Source organism: Scyliorhinus torazame, chromosome 17 (assembly GCF_047496885.1).
Source record: "Scyliorhinus torazame isolate Kashiwa2021f chromosome 17, sScyTor2.1, whole genome shotgun sequence".
Taxonomy (NCBI): Eukaryota; Metazoa; Chordata; class Chondrichthyes; order Carcharhiniformes; family Scyliorhinidae; genus Scyliorhinus; species Scyliorhinus torazame.
Window position 1 is genome coordinate 9,657,882 of NC_092723.1, and position 19,583 is coordinate 9,677,464.

At 53.0% G+C, this 19,583-nt stretch overlaps 1 protein-coding gene across 1 annotated transcript in view; it reads left to right on the top strand.

The window, feature by feature from the left end:
* LOC140394556 (uncharacterized) overlaps positions 1-19,583 on the top strand; it is a 59,265-nt gene that overhangs the window by 26,566 nt on the left and 13,116 nt on the right. Inside the window, exons 12-15 of the mRNA XM_072481915.1 lie at positions 5,243-5,360; positions 9,841-9,959; positions 14,072-14,271; positions 18,131-18,253. Coding sequence (XP_072338016.1) covers positions 5,243-5,360; positions 9,841-9,959; positions 14,072-14,271; positions 18,131-18,253 — 560 coding nt within the window. The remainder of the gene's footprint in view (positions 1-5,242; positions 5,361-9,840; positions 9,960-14,071; positions 14,272-18,130; positions 18,254-19,583) is intronic.

The following is a 19,583-nucleotide window of genomic DNA, read 5'->3' on the forward strand; positions in this document are numbered from 1 at the left end:
TGGTCAATGAGACCTGATGTGCGTTGGGACTGAAGGGATGTATCTTAGTTTATTCAGGAAGATGGTGGTATGTGTAGCACTCAGACTTACCACACCATCTCTGTCAGTACAAAGCAAAATAGTTATTAGGCAAATACATGTCAAATAAACGCTATTCTAGATCCTTTGTATGGATATCAAGCAGCCTGTGCCATAATTCCCAACACCCGATCAGGGACATTGGTCAAGGGTTATGCTGTCCAGCCCCGAAAAGCTGAAAATTATTCCTAGTTGCTCAATGGGAGCAGAATTTACCAACTTGCCACAAGCTGACTGGCTCTGTCAGAGGTGTGTTCATAAAGCAAGAGGCTTGGTATAGTCTGCGGCGAAAAGATTTAAGGTTATTGACAATTTGCCCCGACTCTATTTGGCATGTTAACCAAATTGAATTTTTTTAATTACCTGGATTTCTTCACTGGCAGATTCTCTGAAACCAATATCGCTCTTACTGATTTATTTGTCTTTCAGGACATGTTACAGTCGATGCATCTTCACTTTACTTTGAGACAACTGGGCGCGATACAACGGCAATAAATCTTTGTCTGGTTTTGGGTGTGTTTAGCGGGGTGTTTCCCTGTGACCGCAGTGCCGGGGAACATCCCGCTGTTTATTTTTGGCCTCGGGGAGTTTCTTTCCGCCCAGGCCTCACTTGAGTCATTCCCTGCTGGCGGGCCCAGCGGGAAACTCTCCTTGCAGATCAAGGCACCATTCTGCCTGGCTTCCCCAATCTTTTCCCCATCCCTTTCAGCACCCCTCCCCTCCCCTGCCATTTTTGACCCCCTCCCCAACCTGATAAGGCCCCATCCCTGACAGTGCCAACCTGGCACCAGGGCACTCTGCCAGCCTGGAATTGTCCCTGAAGACCTGGCAGTGCCACCCTGGCACCTTGGCAGTGTTAGGTAGGCACTGCCAGGTTGCCCGGGTGTCACTGCTAGGGCATGAGGCTGCAGGCATGAGACAGGCCCAACTGTACATTTAAGGGCAGCAGATTGGTGCTGAAGAAGTGGTTCAAACAGCTGCCTTCCAGTTTTGGAGGACCAGCAGTCTGTAGCAAAGGGTAAGTAACAGAGAGGGCACAGTGCTCCCTCTCACAAGCCTTTTGTTACAAAAACATAATTAAAAAACAGAAACAGCATCTAGGCCATCACTGTGAGGGAGATGGAATGCCATTTTACCTGTGAGCGTGACCACGGCATATACAGTTTGGGGCCCGTCTGCAACATTCTCTGGAGGAAGGATCTAAATCAGTGTTCTTCAAACGTTTTTTCCGGGGACCCATTTTTACCAACCGGCCAACCTTCGCGACCCACGCCGGCTGACCTTCGCGACCCACGGCGACCGACCTTCGCGACCCACGCCGGCCGACCTGCGCGACCCACGGCGACCGACCTTCGGGACCCAACCCGGCCGACCTTCGCGACCCACGCCGGCCGACCTTCGCGACCCACGCCGGCCGACCTTCGGGACCCAACCCGGCCGACCTTCGGGACCCAACCCGGCCGACCTTCGCGACCCAACCCGGCCGACCTTCGCGACCCAACCCGGCCGACCTTCGCGACCCAACCCGGCCGACCTTCGGGACCCAACCCGACCGACCTTCGCGACCCACGCCGGCCGACCTTCGCGACCCACGCCGGCCGACCTTCACGACCCAACCCGGCCGACCTTCGGGACCCAACCCGGCCGACCTTCGGGACCCAACCCGGCCGACCTTCGCGACCCACGCCGGCCGACCTTCGCGACCCAACCCGGCCGACCTTCGCGACCCAACCCGGCCGACCTTCGCGACCCACGCCGGCCGACCTTCGCGACCCAACCCGGCCGACCTTCGGGACCCAACCCGGCCGACCTTCGCGACCCACGCCGGCCGACCTTCGCGACCCAACCCGGCCGACCTTCGGGACCCAACCCGGCCGACCTTCGCGACCCACGCCGGCCGACCTTCGCGACCCAACCCGGCCGACCTTCGCGACCCAACCCGGCCGACCTTCGCGACCCACGCCGGCCGACCTTCGCGACCCAACCCGGCCGACCTTCGGGACCCAACCCGGCCGACCTTCACGACCCAACCCGGCCGACCTTCGCGACCCAACCCGGCCGACCTTCGCGACCCAACCCGGCCGACCTTCGCGACCCAACCCGGCCGACCTTCGCGACCCAACCCGGCCGACCTTCGGGACCCAACCCGGCCGACCTTCGCGACCCACGCCGGCCGACCTTCGCGACCCAACCCGACCGACCTTCGCGACCCACGCCGGCCGACCTTCGCGACCCACGCCGGCCGACCTTCACGACCCAACCCGGCCGACCTTCGGGACCCAACCCGGCCGACCTTCGGGACCCAACCCGGCCGACCTTCGCGACCCACGCCGGCCGACCTTCGCGACCCAACCCGGCCGACCTTCGGGACCCAACCCGGCCGACCTTCGCGACCCACGCCGGCCGACCTTCGCGACCCAACCCGGCCGACCTTCGGGACCCAACCCGGCCGACCTTCGCGACCCACGCCGGCCGACCTTCGCGACCCAACCCGGCCGACCTTCGGGACCCAACCCGGCCGACCTTCACGACCCAACCCGGCCGACCTTCGGGACCCAACCCGGCCGACCTTCGCGACCCAACCCGGCCGACCTTCACGACCCAACCCGGCCGACCTTCGCGACCCAACCCGGCCGACCTGAGCGACCCATGCCGGCCGACCTTCGGGACCCAACCCGGCCGACCTTCACGACCCAACCCGGCCGACCTTCGGGACCCAACCCGGCCGACCTTCGCGACCCACGCCGGCCGACCTTCGCGACCCACGCCGGCCGACCTTCGCGACCCACGCCGGCCGACCTTCGCGACCCACGCCGGCCGACCTTCGCGACCCACGCCGGCCGACCTTCACGACCCAACCCGGCCGACCTTCGGGACCCAACCCGGCCGACCTTCGCGACCCACGCCGGCCGACCTTCGCGACCCACGCCGGCCGACCTTCGCGACCCACGCCGGCCGACCTTCGGGACCCAACCCGGCCGACTTTCGCGACCCACGCTGGCCGACCTTCGCGACCCACGGCGACCGACCTTCGCGACCCACGGCGACCGACCTTCGGGGCCCAACCCGGCTGACCTTCGCGAACCACGGCGACCGACCTTCGCGACCCACGCCGGCCGACCTTCGCGACCCAACCCGGCCGACCTTCGCGACCCACGCCGGCCGACCTTCGGGACCCAACCCGGCTGACCTTCGCGACCCACGGCGACCGACCTTCGCGACCCACGCCGGCCGACCTTCGCGACCCAACCCGGCCGACCTTCGCGACCCACGCCGGCCGACCTTCGGGACCCAACCCGGCTGACCTTCGCGACCCACGGCGACCGACCTTCGCGACCCACGCCGGCCGACCTTCGCGACCCAACCCGGCCGACCTTCGCGACCCACGCCGGCCGACCTTCGGGACCCAACCCGGCCGACCTTCGCGACCCAACCCGGCCGACCTTCAGGACCCAACCCGGCCGACCTTCGCGACCCAACCCGGCCGACCTGCGCGACCCACGCCGGCCGACCTTCGCGACCCACACCGGCCGACCTTCGGGACCCAACCCGGCCGACCTTCGGGACCCAACCCGGCCGACCTTCGTGACCCAACCCGGCCGACCTTCGCGACCCAACCCGGCCGACCTGCGCGACCCACGCCGGCCGACCTTCGCGACCCACACCGGCCGACCTTCGGGACCCAACCCGGCCGACCTTCGCGACCCAACCCGGCCGACCTTCGTGACCCAACCCGGCCGACCTTCGCGACCCACGCCGACTGACCTTCGCGACCCACGCCGACTGACCTTCGCGACCCACACCGGCCGACCTTCGGGACCCAACCCGGCCGACCTTCGCGACCCAACCCGGCCGACCTTCGGGACCCAACCCGGCCGACCTTCTTGACCCACGCCGGCCGACCTGCGCGACCCACGCCGGCCGACCTGCGCGACCCACGCCGGCCGACCTGCGCGACCCAAGCCGGCCGACCTTCGGGACCCAACCCGGCCGACCTTCGCGACCCACGCCGGCCGACCTGCGCGACCCACGCCGGCCGACCTGCGCGACCCACACTGGCCTACCTTCGCGACCCACGCCGGCCGACCTGCGCGACCCATGATTTTCTCTTACCTTGTTTGCTGCCGACAAAAATGGAGGAAATGGTTTTGGGTCCCTCGTACTCGCTCCTCCAATGGAACCTGTTGGGTGAAGGTGAAACCTTCAGATGTCGGACAGTATGAAGTCTCCATCTGTCCAAAGTTCTGCATTTTTTTCCTGTAAAATTTTATCAAATAAAACCGCCCCGAACTTGTAAAAAAAAACAAAATGAATAAAATAAATGAAAAAAAAAAATGTAATAAATAAAATAAATGAATAAAACCCCCCCCCGAACTTGTAAAACAAAAAGCTGCGACCGTTTAAAGAAAAGCGGCCGTACTGTGCATGCGTGGCCGATCATTGGTGCGCATGCGCATAGTTTTGCGCATGCGCGCTGATGATCTGGCACGCATGCGCGGTGCGGCCATTTTGAAAGCCGGCTGCTATGGCTGTTGCGCACAGGTTTGCGCGATCGGGAGCGCCGCGACGGATGGCTCCGCGACCCACCCGTGGGTCGCACTCCCGGTTTGACAATGCCTGATCTAAATAATGGTTACTTGTGGACCAGATGGAACAGGAGTGCTTCGCCATTCCACATGAAAGCATTTGTCATTCATGCCGCACCCGCACCCCACCTCCCACACCCCCAGGCCCCCCCATCCCCACCCCGTGCCCCCTCCTGGTTTTGATTCCCATCTGCTGATGATACAACTCATTAAAGCTTTCAGAGATTAAAATGTCCTGTGCCGCATGTTTCCAAGGTTGGCCCCCGCAAGTCCGATTCCACACCTTTCCACCGCGTTAACATCAGCTTGTTGCAATGAATGATCTCGTAGAGCCTCACTTTAACGAGGCTTCAGCAAGGTTTTCCTCGGGATTTCAACAGAGTGCCGGGAAAATATTTATTTTGCATGGATGGAATTTAATGGGAAAAGATTTACACTCTAAGTTGTTCAAAGTTTATAAATTGGAGCATCTTGTGTGTCATTGCAGGTGGGTCAGTAAGGATTTCGTTGGATAGACATTGACTGCGCTGCAATCTGGTGACACCTACATTCATATCATTCTTCATGTTTCTGAACAGGCTCAATACGGAGGGGAGATTTTCATTGGCACCCCTCCACAGAATTTCACAGTTGTATTTGACACTGGTTCCTCCAATTTATGGGTACCTTCAGCTTATTGCTACAGCAGAGCATGCAGTAAGTATAACCAGATTTGCGGGAGTCTCCCAGGTTGGGTGTGCAGAGGTGGGAGAATTCCTTTAAAAATGGGGGCCCAGTGTCGGAGTTTTGATCTGTGTTGGGGGCGGGACGGGAGAGGCTTGGCTGGATTAGAAGGCAGGCCCACCACTCCCAGATCGAGTGTTGCAGCCTCACAGTTGTGGAGACCAGCCGCTCCAGCTCCTGTGCTTCGACACTGTGTTGAATTAAACTTTTAAAAAAGAATAAAACATAAAACAACCCCCCAGCCCTCAACACACTCACCGCCCTCCCCATATTCTTCCGATGCTCTTTCCATCCAACGCAGCCCATATGTAATATTCCCCTCATCTCTCGCTCATAGATCAGGGGCGGGATTCTCTGAAAATGGGGCTATATCCCCACGCCGGTGGGAAAACGGTGGCAACGACTCCGGCGTCAGTGGCCCCCAAAGGTGAGTAATTCTCACCTTTCCAGGGGGCTAGGTTGCCGCCGGAGTCGTTGGCGTCACTCCAGCCGGCGTGAAGGGCTGTCGCAAGTTCGTGCATGCGTGGAAAGGCCGGCGTGATCTCGCGCATGCGCGGACCGGCCGGCGTATTTCCACGCATGCGCGGGTGTTCTCTTCTCCGCGCCGGCCCCCGGGCAATATGGTGGAGCTCTACAGGAGCCCAGCACGGAGGAAAGAAGTCCCCCACGGAACAAGCCCACCTGCAGATCGGTAGGCACCGATCGCTGGCCAGGCCACCGTGGGGGCCCCCCCCTGGGTCGGATCCCCCCCGAGGACCACCCCCGGACACTCACCTGCCAGGGCCCATCGTGCGTGAGGTGAATAATTCACGCCGGCGGGACTGGCCAAAAATGGACGGCGCTCGGCCCGTCGGGCCCGGAGAATCGGCGGGGGGTGGGTGGTGGCGCTGTCAACAGTCCTCGACCGGCGTGCTGGGAATCCCGCCCCCACCCGAAAAATGGTGCTGGAGCATAGGGTGGGAATCGCGCCTCCCCCCCCCCCGGGAATTTTCCGACCCGGCGCAGGGTCGAAGAATCCCGGCCAAGGCCTCAGGTTGAATAGGAGTATAAAGCACTCTTTATTTCTTCAAGAATTCATTTGGTACATTTGCACAAAATTACATCGCCAAACTTTCTGTTAGTACATTGAAATGTCCTTGAGATACTGAGGAGTGAAAGCAAAAAAACTTCAAGATAAAAGTGACTCCAGATTTACAAATTAAAAGTCATTTCAACAAAAGGCCTTTTTAAAAGTAATTTTCACGAATGCATCAAGGATCTCGGACGGCTAAAACTCTTGTATCTAATCAGTCATACCGATCACATTCTTCAGGGAATCCTTATCTGGTTTTAGCCCCTTACCTTAGTTTCATTGCTTCTAATTCTCAGCTGAGGCTTTCTGATTTATTCAATCAACTGTCTGTCACTCATAACATGATTTGTTATCCAGGCATTGGTCATTACTTAAAATTGACCAATGTTCATCAAAATGTCTACATGCATCTGCCATGTGTGCCATTTCTACACAGAGAAGGTGCTTGCATTAACCTTGCTTTTGATACATTTTTATTCCGAAAAGTATTGTGGAAGAATGACATATTCATTACAAAGGCCTTCTGAAAGAGTCTTTTGAAACAATATTGGCTTTGACCAGCAGTTCTCAAATTTCTATCTGAAATCATGACTTTGGCTTTGTGGATATTCCATTTTCTGTCTAAGTACTGAATTTAAAAATTATACTGCATCAATTCTTAAAGGTCCCAAATAAATCAATGAAGCCATTTGTAAATCAATAAACCTGTAATCTATCAACATGCCACCTCTTGCCCCTACCTACCCTCATAGCCCCTTCATCCCTCTGCGCTAACCCATGCCCCTCTATCCAGCCTCCGTGGCCCCTCTTATGCACTACAACCCCATGGTCTTATATAACCTGTATGCCAATTTAGTGCCAACTCATATCAATTGAGAACCCCGCCCACCACCCTTTGTTCTTAACCGCTTCATACCAACTCACCTACTTTTTCAAAAATAAATTTAGGGTACCCAATTCACTGTTTGCAATTAAGGGGCAATTTAGTGTGGCCAGTCCACCTACCCTGCACATCTTTTTGGGTTGTAGGGGTCAGAGCCACGCAGACACGGGAAAAATGTGCAAACTCTACACGGACAGTGACTGGGGCCGGGATTGAACCCGGGTCCTCAGCACCTTGAGGCAGCAGTGCTAACCACTGCTCCACAGTGCTGCCCGACTCACCTACTTTTGACAGTTCTTTGACAGATTGACAGTTTTTGACACCTGGTCAGTTGCTTGATAGCTTGACAGTTCTTTGACAGCTTTGAGTGCATTCACCTTTTGTGCAAAAATCATGTTTACTTTTAACAATCCTAAAGGGTGCATAACCTCCCCCAAAGGGTGCCTTGCCTCTTGCAAAGTTGGCCTTAGATCAGATCCAAAGGGGTAACGTACCTCTCCAAAGTTGTACCCTTGGTTATACAAATGAATCCACCAAGCTCAGAGCTGCTCTTACCTGATGTTTCTTACCTGCGCACGATTGTTCACACTCTTGACCTACCAAAATCCCACTTCAGTGGAGACAGCTGGAACTGCACATGCACAAACCCAGCCCAACCCCAGTTCTGTCCTCCTCAAAAATGGACCATGCTGAGTAGGATTTCCAGCCATTTCTAGGAATCTTGCTGGGCCCAGATTAATCTCCAAAATTCCTGTTCAGATAGGTACTCCTTTTAGATACTCCAGGTTATCGTTCACTTATAATATGCACGTTTCTGTCTGTTTCCACATATGTACTAGAGGGGATATTGGGGTGAACCTAGTTCTTGTTATTTTTGGAGGCTAAGCTATTGTAAGGATTAAACATAGAGGCCTCAAAAACCTTGAACACAATGATGGGATGGAATGTGCGTGCGTCCAGGAGATAAGTGCCTGATTCTGTCTGTTTTTCTGTGATCAGACAATTCACACAGTTGTAGGTGAGGGCTCAAAGCAGCGCTGGCACAACTGGTGAAACGCGATGGATGGGTGCGGCAGGGTGGGTGGGCATCGGCAAAATGCAAAGTACCCATCTGCTTGGCAGCAGAGTCAGGAGGTCCAGCTGGGTCGAGAGCCAATCAGCCCCTCTCTGTGAAGACAACTTCATAATGGATGTGTCAGATATTTGTCAGGAGTTCAAGCCCCTTGGTAGTTGCCTGAAACACTCCTGTGGGTTGTTCTACCACCACTGAAATGTACTGTACACCTGTATCTTGCAAATTCATCAGATTATGGTTGGGATGAGGGATTAATGGGAATATCAGTGGGTGATGCCAAATTGTTAGTTCCACCTCCAGCTCAGAGTTCAAGATGCCAGATCTAAATCCTGTCCACCCACACCCTGCCCCTTCTTTGACTTCATAGCTCATTGGCTGTGAAATGTTTGAGTTTGTCAGGGATTTATCATTCGTAATTGCACCTAGTTTAGTGTCATTGGCTAACATAGACACCTCTGACAATATTACATCCTCCAAATCATTCATAAAGATCAGAAGGATTTTCTGGCCTTGCCATCATGGGACGCACTGCGGGGTGTGGTGGCAAGTCAAAGGTCCATTGGCTTTCAGCAGAGTTGGATAGGCGGCACGGCGGCACAGTGGTTAGCACTGCTGCCTCACAGCGCCAGGGACCCAGGTTCAATTCTGACCTCGGGTAACTGTCTGTGGAGTTTCTACGCTCTCCCCGTGTCTGCGTGGGTTTCCTCCGGGTGTTCCGGTTTCCTCCCACAGTCCAAAGATGTGGAGGTTAGGTGAATTGGCCATGATAATATTGCCCAAAATGTTAGATGGGGGGCGGGGATAAGAGTGGGGGCTTGGGCCTAGGTATCGGTGCAGACTCTATGGGCCGAATGGCCTCCTTCTGCACTGTCAGGATTCTATGATTTATTATCCCGCCGCTGGGATTAGCCGGCAAATCCAACCCAACAGCACCCACATCACTGCCCTCCACTGGCATCTGGATTCTAATCTGCCACCTCTCTAACCACCATCACTCTTAGCTATCTATCTTCCAACCTTGCAACTATCCAAACTGTGGCCATAGCAAAATGAGCAAGGGACCCTGTGAAGTTGGATAGTGCGCAAACCAAATCAGTAACATTCACTGCCAGGTCCCTACTCCGGAGATCTGGAATCTCCTCAAAATAAATCTGCCATTTCGGGATCCAAACTTGCCCTCTCTTCTTAGCCTTCCAAAAACCTGTGCACTGATTTATTTATCAAGGAATACAGATGTTGTAGCAATGTAAATTCTATGATAATGAGGGTTAATCGCACCATATCATACCAACAGGGAATGTAAACTTTTCCTTTGTAAGGGATGTAAAAATTGTATTAGCGGAAATATTAAATGAGGTGGGTTAAAATGATCAGATTGTTACCTACAACTGTGCCTGAGTGCGAAGGTTGTTCTCGTTTACAGAAGACCATGACAAGTTTATTCCGGATAAATCTTCGACTTACACAAGGGACGGGCGCCCCTTCTCAATCCATTACGGAACAGGGAGCCTGACAGGGATAATTGGAATCGACACAGTAATGGTGAGCTTTTGTGTTCTTCTACAGAGGAATCTGAAATATGGGGCGAGATTCTCCGACCCCCCGCCGGGTTGGAGAATCGCCGGGGGCTGGCGTGAATCCCGCCCCCGCCGGTTGCCGAATTCTCCGGCACCGGATATTCGGCGGGGGCGGGAATCACGCCGCGCCGGTTGGCGGGCCCCCCCGCGATTTTCCGGCCCGGATGGGCCGAAGTCCGCCGCTAAAATGCCTGTCCCGCCGGCGTAGATTAAACCACCTACCTTACCGGCGGGACAAGGCGGCGCAGGCGGGCTCCGGGGTCCTGGGGGCACTCTTTCCCTTCCGCCTCCGCCACGGTCTCCACCATGGCGGAGGCAGAAGAGACTCCCTCCAATGCGCATGCGCGGGAATGCCGTCAGCGGCCGCTAACGCTCCCGCGCATGCGCCGCCCGGAGATGTCATTTCCGCGCCAGCTGGCGGGGCACCAAAGGCCTTTTCCACCAGCTGGCGGGGCGGAAATTCGTCCGGCGCCGACCTAGCCCCTTAAGGTTGGGGCTCGGCCCCCAAAGATGCGGAACCTTCCGCACCTTTGGGGCGGCACGATGCCCGACTGATTTGCGCCGTTTTGGGCGCCAGTCAGCGGACATCGCGCCGTTTCCGGAGAATTTGGCCCCTGGTGAGGGGTACAGTGCTTGCATGATATTGCTTGAGAAACATTGGGCGAGATTCTCTGATTTTGAGACTAAGAGCTTACGCCGGCGTGGGAACAGTGGTGTTTTATGCCAGAAAAAACGGCACAGCAGCTGCACCGATTCCGGGGGGCTAGCAGCAATGCTGGGTAAAGCTCCCGGCTCCCACGACTGGAGAATGGCCTGGTCTGTGGCCGGGCACACGCATGGCAGCGGCTTGCGGCGGCTGCGCCGTGCAACATGGCACCAGCCGCACGCGGAGCCAGCCTGCCGAGTAATGACTCCCAGTAGCCCCCCTTGCCACCCTGGACCCCCCCCCCCCCCCCCGACCAGTCCCCCCAGTCCTCGCCGAAGCTGCACGCTCCTCCCCCCGGCCAACGGCTCGGCCCCCCCCCCGATTGTGGCAGCGCTGGACACCATCTGCAGCTGCCTCGCGCGGTCAATGGAAAAAAATAGCATAAATGTTCCGTGCCATCGGGAACTTGGCCCATTGGGGACGGAGCACCAGGGTAGGGGCTTCTGATGATGAGCCAACGCCTTTCCAACTGCATTTTTGGAGGGTGCGGTGACCCGAAGACTGGTGTCAAACCGGCGCTGCCCCCGATTTTGGGCGATGGAAGGGAGTCTCCGCCCGAACACCGATTATGATAACGGCGCAGGCAACTGCGAATCCCGCCCGTTATATTTATTAGGACCAGTAGATCAAGTTAGTATAACCCAGAAGGTTCAAGAGAAAATTGCTTTTGGGGCTTTAATTAGTCGATACGGTAGGTTATTGACCTGAGATGTTAACACCATGGCAGGGATTTTACAGGCCCCCGCGCGGCAGGAATCGCCGCGGGCGGAACGGAAAATTTGACGGTAGCAAATGCAACGATCCATTTAACCCCCCATTGACCTCGGTAGGACTGGAAGATCCTGCTGGTGGGAGGGGCATTAAAGCCCCACCCTAAGTCTGATTGTCGTTGGGAAATTTGGCGTGGTTCCCACTGGGCGAGGGTGGGGGACGGTGAACACGTACGATCTTTTGCTTTTCCGCGAATTAATTGTGCATCAGTGAGGAGCTCAGCAGGTTTTGTGCCCGGTCAGGAAGGAAGTTGCCGCCTTTGCCATTACCTCTGGTGTTGAAAGTCCTGGCGACATATTTAAAGGGGAACTGGATAGCAGTCACTTAATGTACATCAAGAGCTTCACATCGCTTCAGAATCATAGAATCATAGAATTTCCAGTGCAAAAAGAGACCATTTAGTCCATCGAGTCAGCACCGGTCCTTGGAAAGAGCCCACGCCTCCACCCTATCCCCGTAACTCCCCCTACCCTTTTGGCACTAAAGGGTAATTTATCACGGCCAATCCACCTAACTTGCACATCTTTGGACTGTGGGAGGAAACCGGAGCACCCGGAGGAAACCCACGCAGACACGGGGAGAACGTGCAAACTCCACACAGTCTCCCGAGGCCGGACTTGAACCCGGGTCCCTGGAGTTGTGAGGCAACAGTGCTAACCACTGTGCCACCGTGCCGTCCTACGACTACAGTTCATACAGAGGAGCTTGCGAATCTGAGCAACCACATCCCAGGACAGATGAGGGCGGTTCCGACTTTGCCTTTCCCTCGTCCCTAGGTAACAACACCACCGGCAATACACCTGCAGTTGGGCCAATGCTCACCATTGCAGTGGGCCATGTTGTGTTATGCTGCTTCGGATAACACAGGCTGCTACTTGAGGCAGTCTTAACTAAAGGATGCTCCCGACTCTGAAATGAGTTCACTGTGTTTATTGAATTATTAACACAGTTCTCAAATGAGTTCGACTCTCTGCTAATCTAACTGTAGTAACTCCGTCTAACTGTAGCAGCTTGCTCTAAGCCACGTGCTGGGGTGTGATGCTGCTGATCAACCCTGTCTAACTCTCTCGATGTCTGTCTGTGGAAAGAGGCAGGGTGTGAGTGCCTCATCCCTTTTATAGTGTTTATGTCATGCCTCCTTGTGGTGATGCCACCTCTGAGTGTCCTGACTGCCCATTGGTTGTGTCCTATTCTGAGTGTTCATTGGTTGCATGTTTGCATATCATGACAGTCCATTGCCTACAGATTTTACAGAGGCCCTCCTGCCTCTTGCTGCTCAGCCCCTTGCTCCCCCTGGCCCTGTGCCAACCCCTCTTCTCCACATCAGGATGAGAGCCTTTCCGTAGGCAGGGTTGACTGCTGCCTGCATCAGCGACGCCCCAGTGGATGTGTGAATGAATTGAAGTGATACTTTAAGTGAGCATGCCCATTAGTTTTCCCTCCATCTCAAAGCGAGCAGGCAAGTGCTAAGTCGTTCACCTGGCCTCCGGCTAGAGAAGGCAGCCCACTTCCAGGAAAAGGATATCTTGGAAGGCCAGAGGTGGGTGTTCTCCCATTAGTACACGAATGAGCATGGAGAAATCTCTCCTGGGCCAGGGTGAGGAGAGACATCTACAAGGAGCTTCATACAACGACTTTTCCGCTTGTCTCCACCACCCCGGAAACTCGATAAACCTTTCTAAACTGAGCTTTCTAAATCCGTGCTGGTGAGCAACTTAATGTGGAGGGGGGGGGGGGGAGTTTAATTCTGGTGAGGTCACCTTTTAATGAGCACGCATGAGATGCTAATGAATGCAAATGGGGTTCCCAATATTGTTCGTGGGAAGCTCAATTCACCTTTAATCCGCCTTGAAATTCGGGTGAGAAAAATCCCATCAGTTTATCCCGTCGTCGGGAAAGAGGATATTTTCCAAATTAATTGCTTCTGCCCACGACAATTCCCTCTGCTGGCAGGAGCAGAGAATTCTGCCCATTAGCTCATGTTTCAGTGCAGTACTGAGGGAGTGCGGCATTGCCGGAGGTGCGTTCTTTCAGTAGAGGTGTGGAAACAAAGCCTCCCGTGGCACTAGTTCAATGAAAAGCAGGGAGTTAACGTCAGTGTTCTGGCAATTATTTATCCCTCGACCTATATCTCTTCATGGGATGTGTCACTGTTTAGGGCAGCATTTATCACCCATCATTAAATGCCCTGGAGAAGGTGGTGATGAGCTAACTTCTTGAACCGCTGTAGTCCATGGTTGGAGGAAGACTCAGGGCGAGACTTTCTGAGAAACCTGTCGCATGTTTCGCCATTGGCCGGAGGTGGGGACTTCTGGTCCCGCCTTTGTCAACAGGGTTTCCCGTCGAACACACCACTCGCCGTTGGGAAACCCGCAGCAAAACATTCCGGCCACACAAAACCGTTAGGAATGGATTTGCAGGATTTTGGCCCGAATTGTTATCTCATTGACGTTTGTGGGAGCTTATAGTCTGAAAATTGGCCAAAGTGTTTCCGACGCTACAACAGTCACTACTCTTCAGAAGTACTTAATTGGCTGCAAAGTTCTTTGGGGTGCCGTGTGTTCAGAGATGACCCTAAATAATTGTTATTCCTTCCTCAGGTTGAAGGTATATCCGTTGCGAACCAGAAATTCGGTGAGAGTGTGACAGAGCCTGGCACTGCATTTTTGTACTCCCCGTTTGATGGCATTCTGGGACTGGCCTACCCTTCCATTGCAGCAGCAGATGCCACACCTGTGTTTGACAACATGATGACACAGGGCTTGCTGGACCTACCCCTCTTCTCGGTGTACCTCAGCAGGTGGGGCGTTATCTCGGAGCCCTTATAAGAAGTTAGATTAAATATTTGGAATGCATATCTTTGAGATAAAGGTTCCCTTTCTTTGACACGACGTGTAGCACACAACATTCTAGATTAGAATATTTGGAATTTTACTCATAAGTTCCAATTCAATAGAACATGTTTAAACATTTGGTTAATGCAGCCCGGAATATTAATCCTTCCATCAATACCAATTTTGACATTTGTGGACCAAAATCAATCCATTATTACGTATTCCTGTTTTCAATATCCCCTCTCCCTTCTGTTTAAACTAAAATATGTCACAATCCTGTGGGAATGTTTGAAAGGTGACTGAAATTGCATGCCAATGCGACCCAAAAAAATCTGCTCCATTGGCTGGAAAGCACTTTGGGGCTTCCTGAGGTCATGAATGACACTGTATAAATCTTTCTTTCCTTTCCCCACCACTGCCAGCATTGCCAACCCCCGCAGCTCCCCCACCCCAACAACTGCCCAGTGAAGGTCGAGTTCAACTGGGCACAGGGTGTAACCAAGACCTTAAGCAAATCGGGAATCTCCTGGGTTTGTTTCCTGGGCTGTGTTTTGTGAGTAGAATGTTTGGGAATTGACTTCAATGCAACTGGTCCAGGGAACAAAGGGGAAAGCCGAAGCAATCCGTTGGTGATCACTCTGGGGTAGTCTTGCTGGAAATGGCCAGGTGTACACATTTAAGAGTCAACGATGAGGTATTTCAGAGGGATGTTGCTCTGCAATTAAAATAAACTGTGCAAAGAATTACCGTGACAACACCCAGAAATTAATATTACACTGGGACAATTTGCATGTGTGGAATCAGTTGTGGCTCGCTCGGGGGGAACCCTTTCCTCTAAGACCCAGGTTCTGGGGTCAAGTCCCACTCCAGGGTGTGAACACAGAATGTAAGGCTGACACTGACACAGTACTACAGGCGTACAGGATGAGAGGTTAAACTGAAGCCCCACCTGTCTGCTCGGGTGGATGGAGAAAAAGCTACGGCACTAAATTGAAGAAGTCTGTGGAAGCTGAGTATGTTTAAAGCAGAGATTGATAGATTTCTGATTGACAATATATGAAGGGTTATGGGATAGTGAGTGTAAAAGGCATTGAACTGTCTGATCCACCACGATCGTATTGAATGGCAGAGCAGGCTCGATGGGCTGAATGGCCGTAAACCTGTTCAGAGAGTCATAGAAATCTTACAGTGTAGAAAGTGGCCATTCAGCCCATCGAGTCTGCACTGACCCACTGAAAGAGCACCTCACCTAGGCCCACTACCCCACCCTATCCCCCATAACCCCATAGCCCCATCTCACCTAACATCTTTGGACACAAAGGGGGAATTTAGCATGGCCAATCCACGTAACCTGCCATATCTTTGCACTGTGAGAGGAAACTGGAGGAAACCAATGCTGACACGGGGAGAAAGTGCAAACTCCATACAGACAGTCGCCCGAGGCCGTAATTGAACCCGGGACCCTGGAGCTGTGAGGCAGCAGTGCTACCCACTGTGCCACCCCAAATTCATATGTTCCTAAAAGCAGGGGCGTTATCCCTCGTGTCTTGGCCAATATTTATCCCTCAATTAACATGACGAAAACAGATTATCTGATCATTTTCACATTACGGTTTATGGGAACTTAGTGTATGCAAGTTGACTGCTGTCTTTCCTATATTAAACTGTGATGACACTTTTAATGTACTTTATGGGCGATAAAGTGCTTTTAGACGTCCTGTGATCGTCAAAATCGTGATATAATTATAAGCCTTTCTTTCTCACATGATCAGTCACGACAATGATTGAAAATAGTAAACCATATCCATGATAAAGATGTTTTATCTGCTTTCGTTCTCGAACCACACTTCCTGCTGTTATATTTCTCTCAATCTTTTTAGTTTCAACCTCTCTCCCTCATAGGATTCCACATCTCCAATTACAATGGATTTCCCTATATCACCTCTCACTGTGATCAAACAGTATTGTTTGTGTTCATTACGTTCTTGCACATTTTTCAGCTGTTAATTTTGCTCAGTAACAAATGTCCATAATTAAGGTTTAAGCAAATTACCCAAATGAGGGTGGCACAGTGGTCCAGGGACCCGGGTTCAATTCCAGCCTCGGGTCACTGTCTGTGCGGAGTCTGCACGTTCTCCCCGTGTCAGCGTGGGTTTCCTCCGGGTGCTCCGGTTTCCTCCCACAGTCCAAAGATGTGCAGGTTAGGTGGATTGGCCACGATAAATTGTCCCTTAGTGTTCGCAAGGATAGGTGCGGTTACTGGGTTACAGGGATAGGGATAGGCTTAAGTAGGGTGCTCTTTCTAAGGGCTGGTGCAGACTCCATGGGCCGAATGGCCTCCTTCTGCACTAAAGAAAAACAAAGTTGCAAATTTCATATTCAAATCATTAGATTGATCTATTCAGTTGTCTTTTGTGCCTCACAATGTCACGTTAAGGTTTTATTAGCCGCTCCGATTTTCGACTCTCCCGCAATTCAACCAAAAGATTTAAGTGTCATTTTGGGTGAGTTTGGGAGCGTGTTTCTTGTCCACGTTTGGGGGATATCAACATCACTATTCAACCTCACTTAGTCATTTTGTGGGGCCCTGGGGAGTTTCACCTGGGTCAAACCCAACCTAGAGGGCGTGATTTAACGCCCCAAAAAAGTGTCCCGTTTGTGTCAGCTGTTATTTGCCCGGGCGGCAGTGCCAAGTTGCCCAGGCGTCAGCTGGAGGGCCAGAGTGCCACCATGCTCAGCGCCCAGAAATTCTTTCAACACTGCGGAGCTGACCATTGTGGACCAGTACTAAACGGTGCCCGTTCCAGGCATCAGCTCCGGTGCCCTTCAGCTGTCGCCAGAAAATGGAATTGGCTGCTCACCTCCTCAGTTCTCCTGAGCAGCCATTGCGCCAGCTTCAAGTTTTTAAAAAGGAGTACTAAACAACGCCCTCGTGATATGTCGCTGGGGAGCTAGTCAATTCCCGGGAGGCCGTTGCATTCGACTTCAATCTTGCTGATGAGATGGAAATTAATGCAAATGTGGGTTAATGATATGCTCATCGCACTTGGGCGATGTCCGGAACTCACCATCGGGAGCGGGCCGGCGTGAGTCTCGATTTTGGCCTCTCCCGCTATTTAACCGGCCTGCCCAGATCCGCGCTGGGCACGCCGTGGTGGTTAAATCGTTACCTTGTCTTTTTTTCCAAAACACTTTGGAAGGACTATCGGTTGACTTCTTCAGTCAACAGGGCTCCTTCCCTACGCTACCCGGTCCCAGCAAACCCCAATGCACCTCAAAACCCCTTCCCGAGTCTTCCTTGGGGTTTCCCACTCACCTCCCACTGTCCCACACCATCTCCGAGCTGGCAAATCTTTGGATTCACATCATAGCGTTTGGTGACCTTGAGCCAAACTCCAATGTTCCTGGGCTTTCAGAATCCCACCTCGTTGACTCTCCTTCAGAATCCTGGACCCCGTGGCCTGCCTCAGAGTTCCTGTGACCTTCCTCTCCAATAGCCCTGGGGAGTACAAGCGTTTTGCCCAATGCTTTCACAGTGCAGAGGAGCCGATCACATTAAGATGACCAAACTCATTCAACTGCCTTCACCGGCAGACCACGTAACAGGAGAGAGAGGGGACAATCCCCAGTGTCGAGTCTAATGGACAAGTTTACAATTTCATCACGATCTTCAACAGATGAACCCTTGAGCTATGCTTTTTTTTTAAACTAATTGTTTTGTATTGCATCCTGCTGCCACTTCTGGAGCGTTTTATTCTGCAGAAACCAAACCGTATTTTACTTTGACCAAAGGCCAACAGGTTCTCTTCTGGCTTTGTTTTGCAGGAATCCAAATGATGAGGTCGGGAGCGAAATCATTTTTGGCGGATTCGATACTTCGCACTTCACTGGCGAACTGCACTGGATCCCTGTGACCGCTCAGAGCTACTGGCAAATCCAGTTAGATAGGTAACCCTGGGCGAGCTGACCCTGTCAAGTGGGGCACTGTCAAGTGTAGTATTTCGCCCAACCATTAGATGGCGGTCAAAGCATGCCTCCTGCGGATCAACCCTTCAATAGCACTTTGGCGTGAGACAGGAAACTCCCCGTGGTGGGCTTGGGGGAGGTGGGGGACGGGCGTGTGGTGGCGAAAACAGTGAGATGAACGGCCAGCCACAGATTGATCTTTGAATCAAGCAAGATAGTAAAGAGAGACTTTCTCAGAAGGGCCTTCACGTGACAGGTTAAGAAGTCAGTTCCTACATTTCTACAGGAATTCACGATTAGAAAATCGAGCTGTTAGAAAACTGACCAAGATTAGAGGAAAGCAGAAATTCCACGTGGTAACTTGAGGTGAATAGCAGTGGCGTATTTAAGGGGAAATTAGCTAATTGCACGAGTAGGAAAGGGATAGAAGGTTATTTCAACAGGCCGGGTGAATTTAAGTAAGGTGGGAGTTTGCTCATAGACCTGCTGGACTGAATGGCCTGATTTTGTGCTTGTAATGATCCACAGGAGGCAGGGGTACCGTCACCACACCAGTATTTATTTGCAATAACTTCTATACAAGAGCAGCTCCCAACAGTGCTGCTAGCATTCCAGTCAACTTAAGACTGCCTCACAAAGCCTACACAGGTGCTTATATGGGCCCCCTCAATGAGCTATCATTGAGGGAGCTCATACTCCAATTGGCCAACCAATAATGCCAATTGGAGGTTATTACAGTGCTGTTCATATTATCTCCCGTGCAGGATCTGCGATTTGACATGGGCTGCAGGGGATAGTAGCCACAAAGTCTTGCGCAATTCTCATCATAATGAGGGTGATAAGATCCAAACTGTTATCTGATAAATATAAGAAATATTTCCGAACAAGAAAACAGCATTCAGCCTATCAAACACACCCTCCCAGGGCCCAGGAATGGTCATCAGCGACCAGACACCAACCTCGCCTTTTATCTAAAGATGTTATAAAAACTGCTTCCTAAAACAAACAGAGGGCTCTACAACCCTTGACGTTCTGTGGCCGCGGAGGAAACTTGATCACGAGGATTTTTCTTAAACGACCATTCGAAGATCCTGATGACGAACCTCTGCCAAAAATCAATCCTATTAAATAAATAAAGAATCTTTATTAGTGTCACATTAACACTGCAATGAAGCTACCCTAAAAAGCCCCTAGTCGCCACACTCCGGCGCCTGTTCGGGTACACAGAGGGAGAATCCAGAATGCCCAATTCACCTAACAAGCACGTCTTTCGGGACTTGTGGGAGGAAACCGGAGCACCCAGAGGAAACCC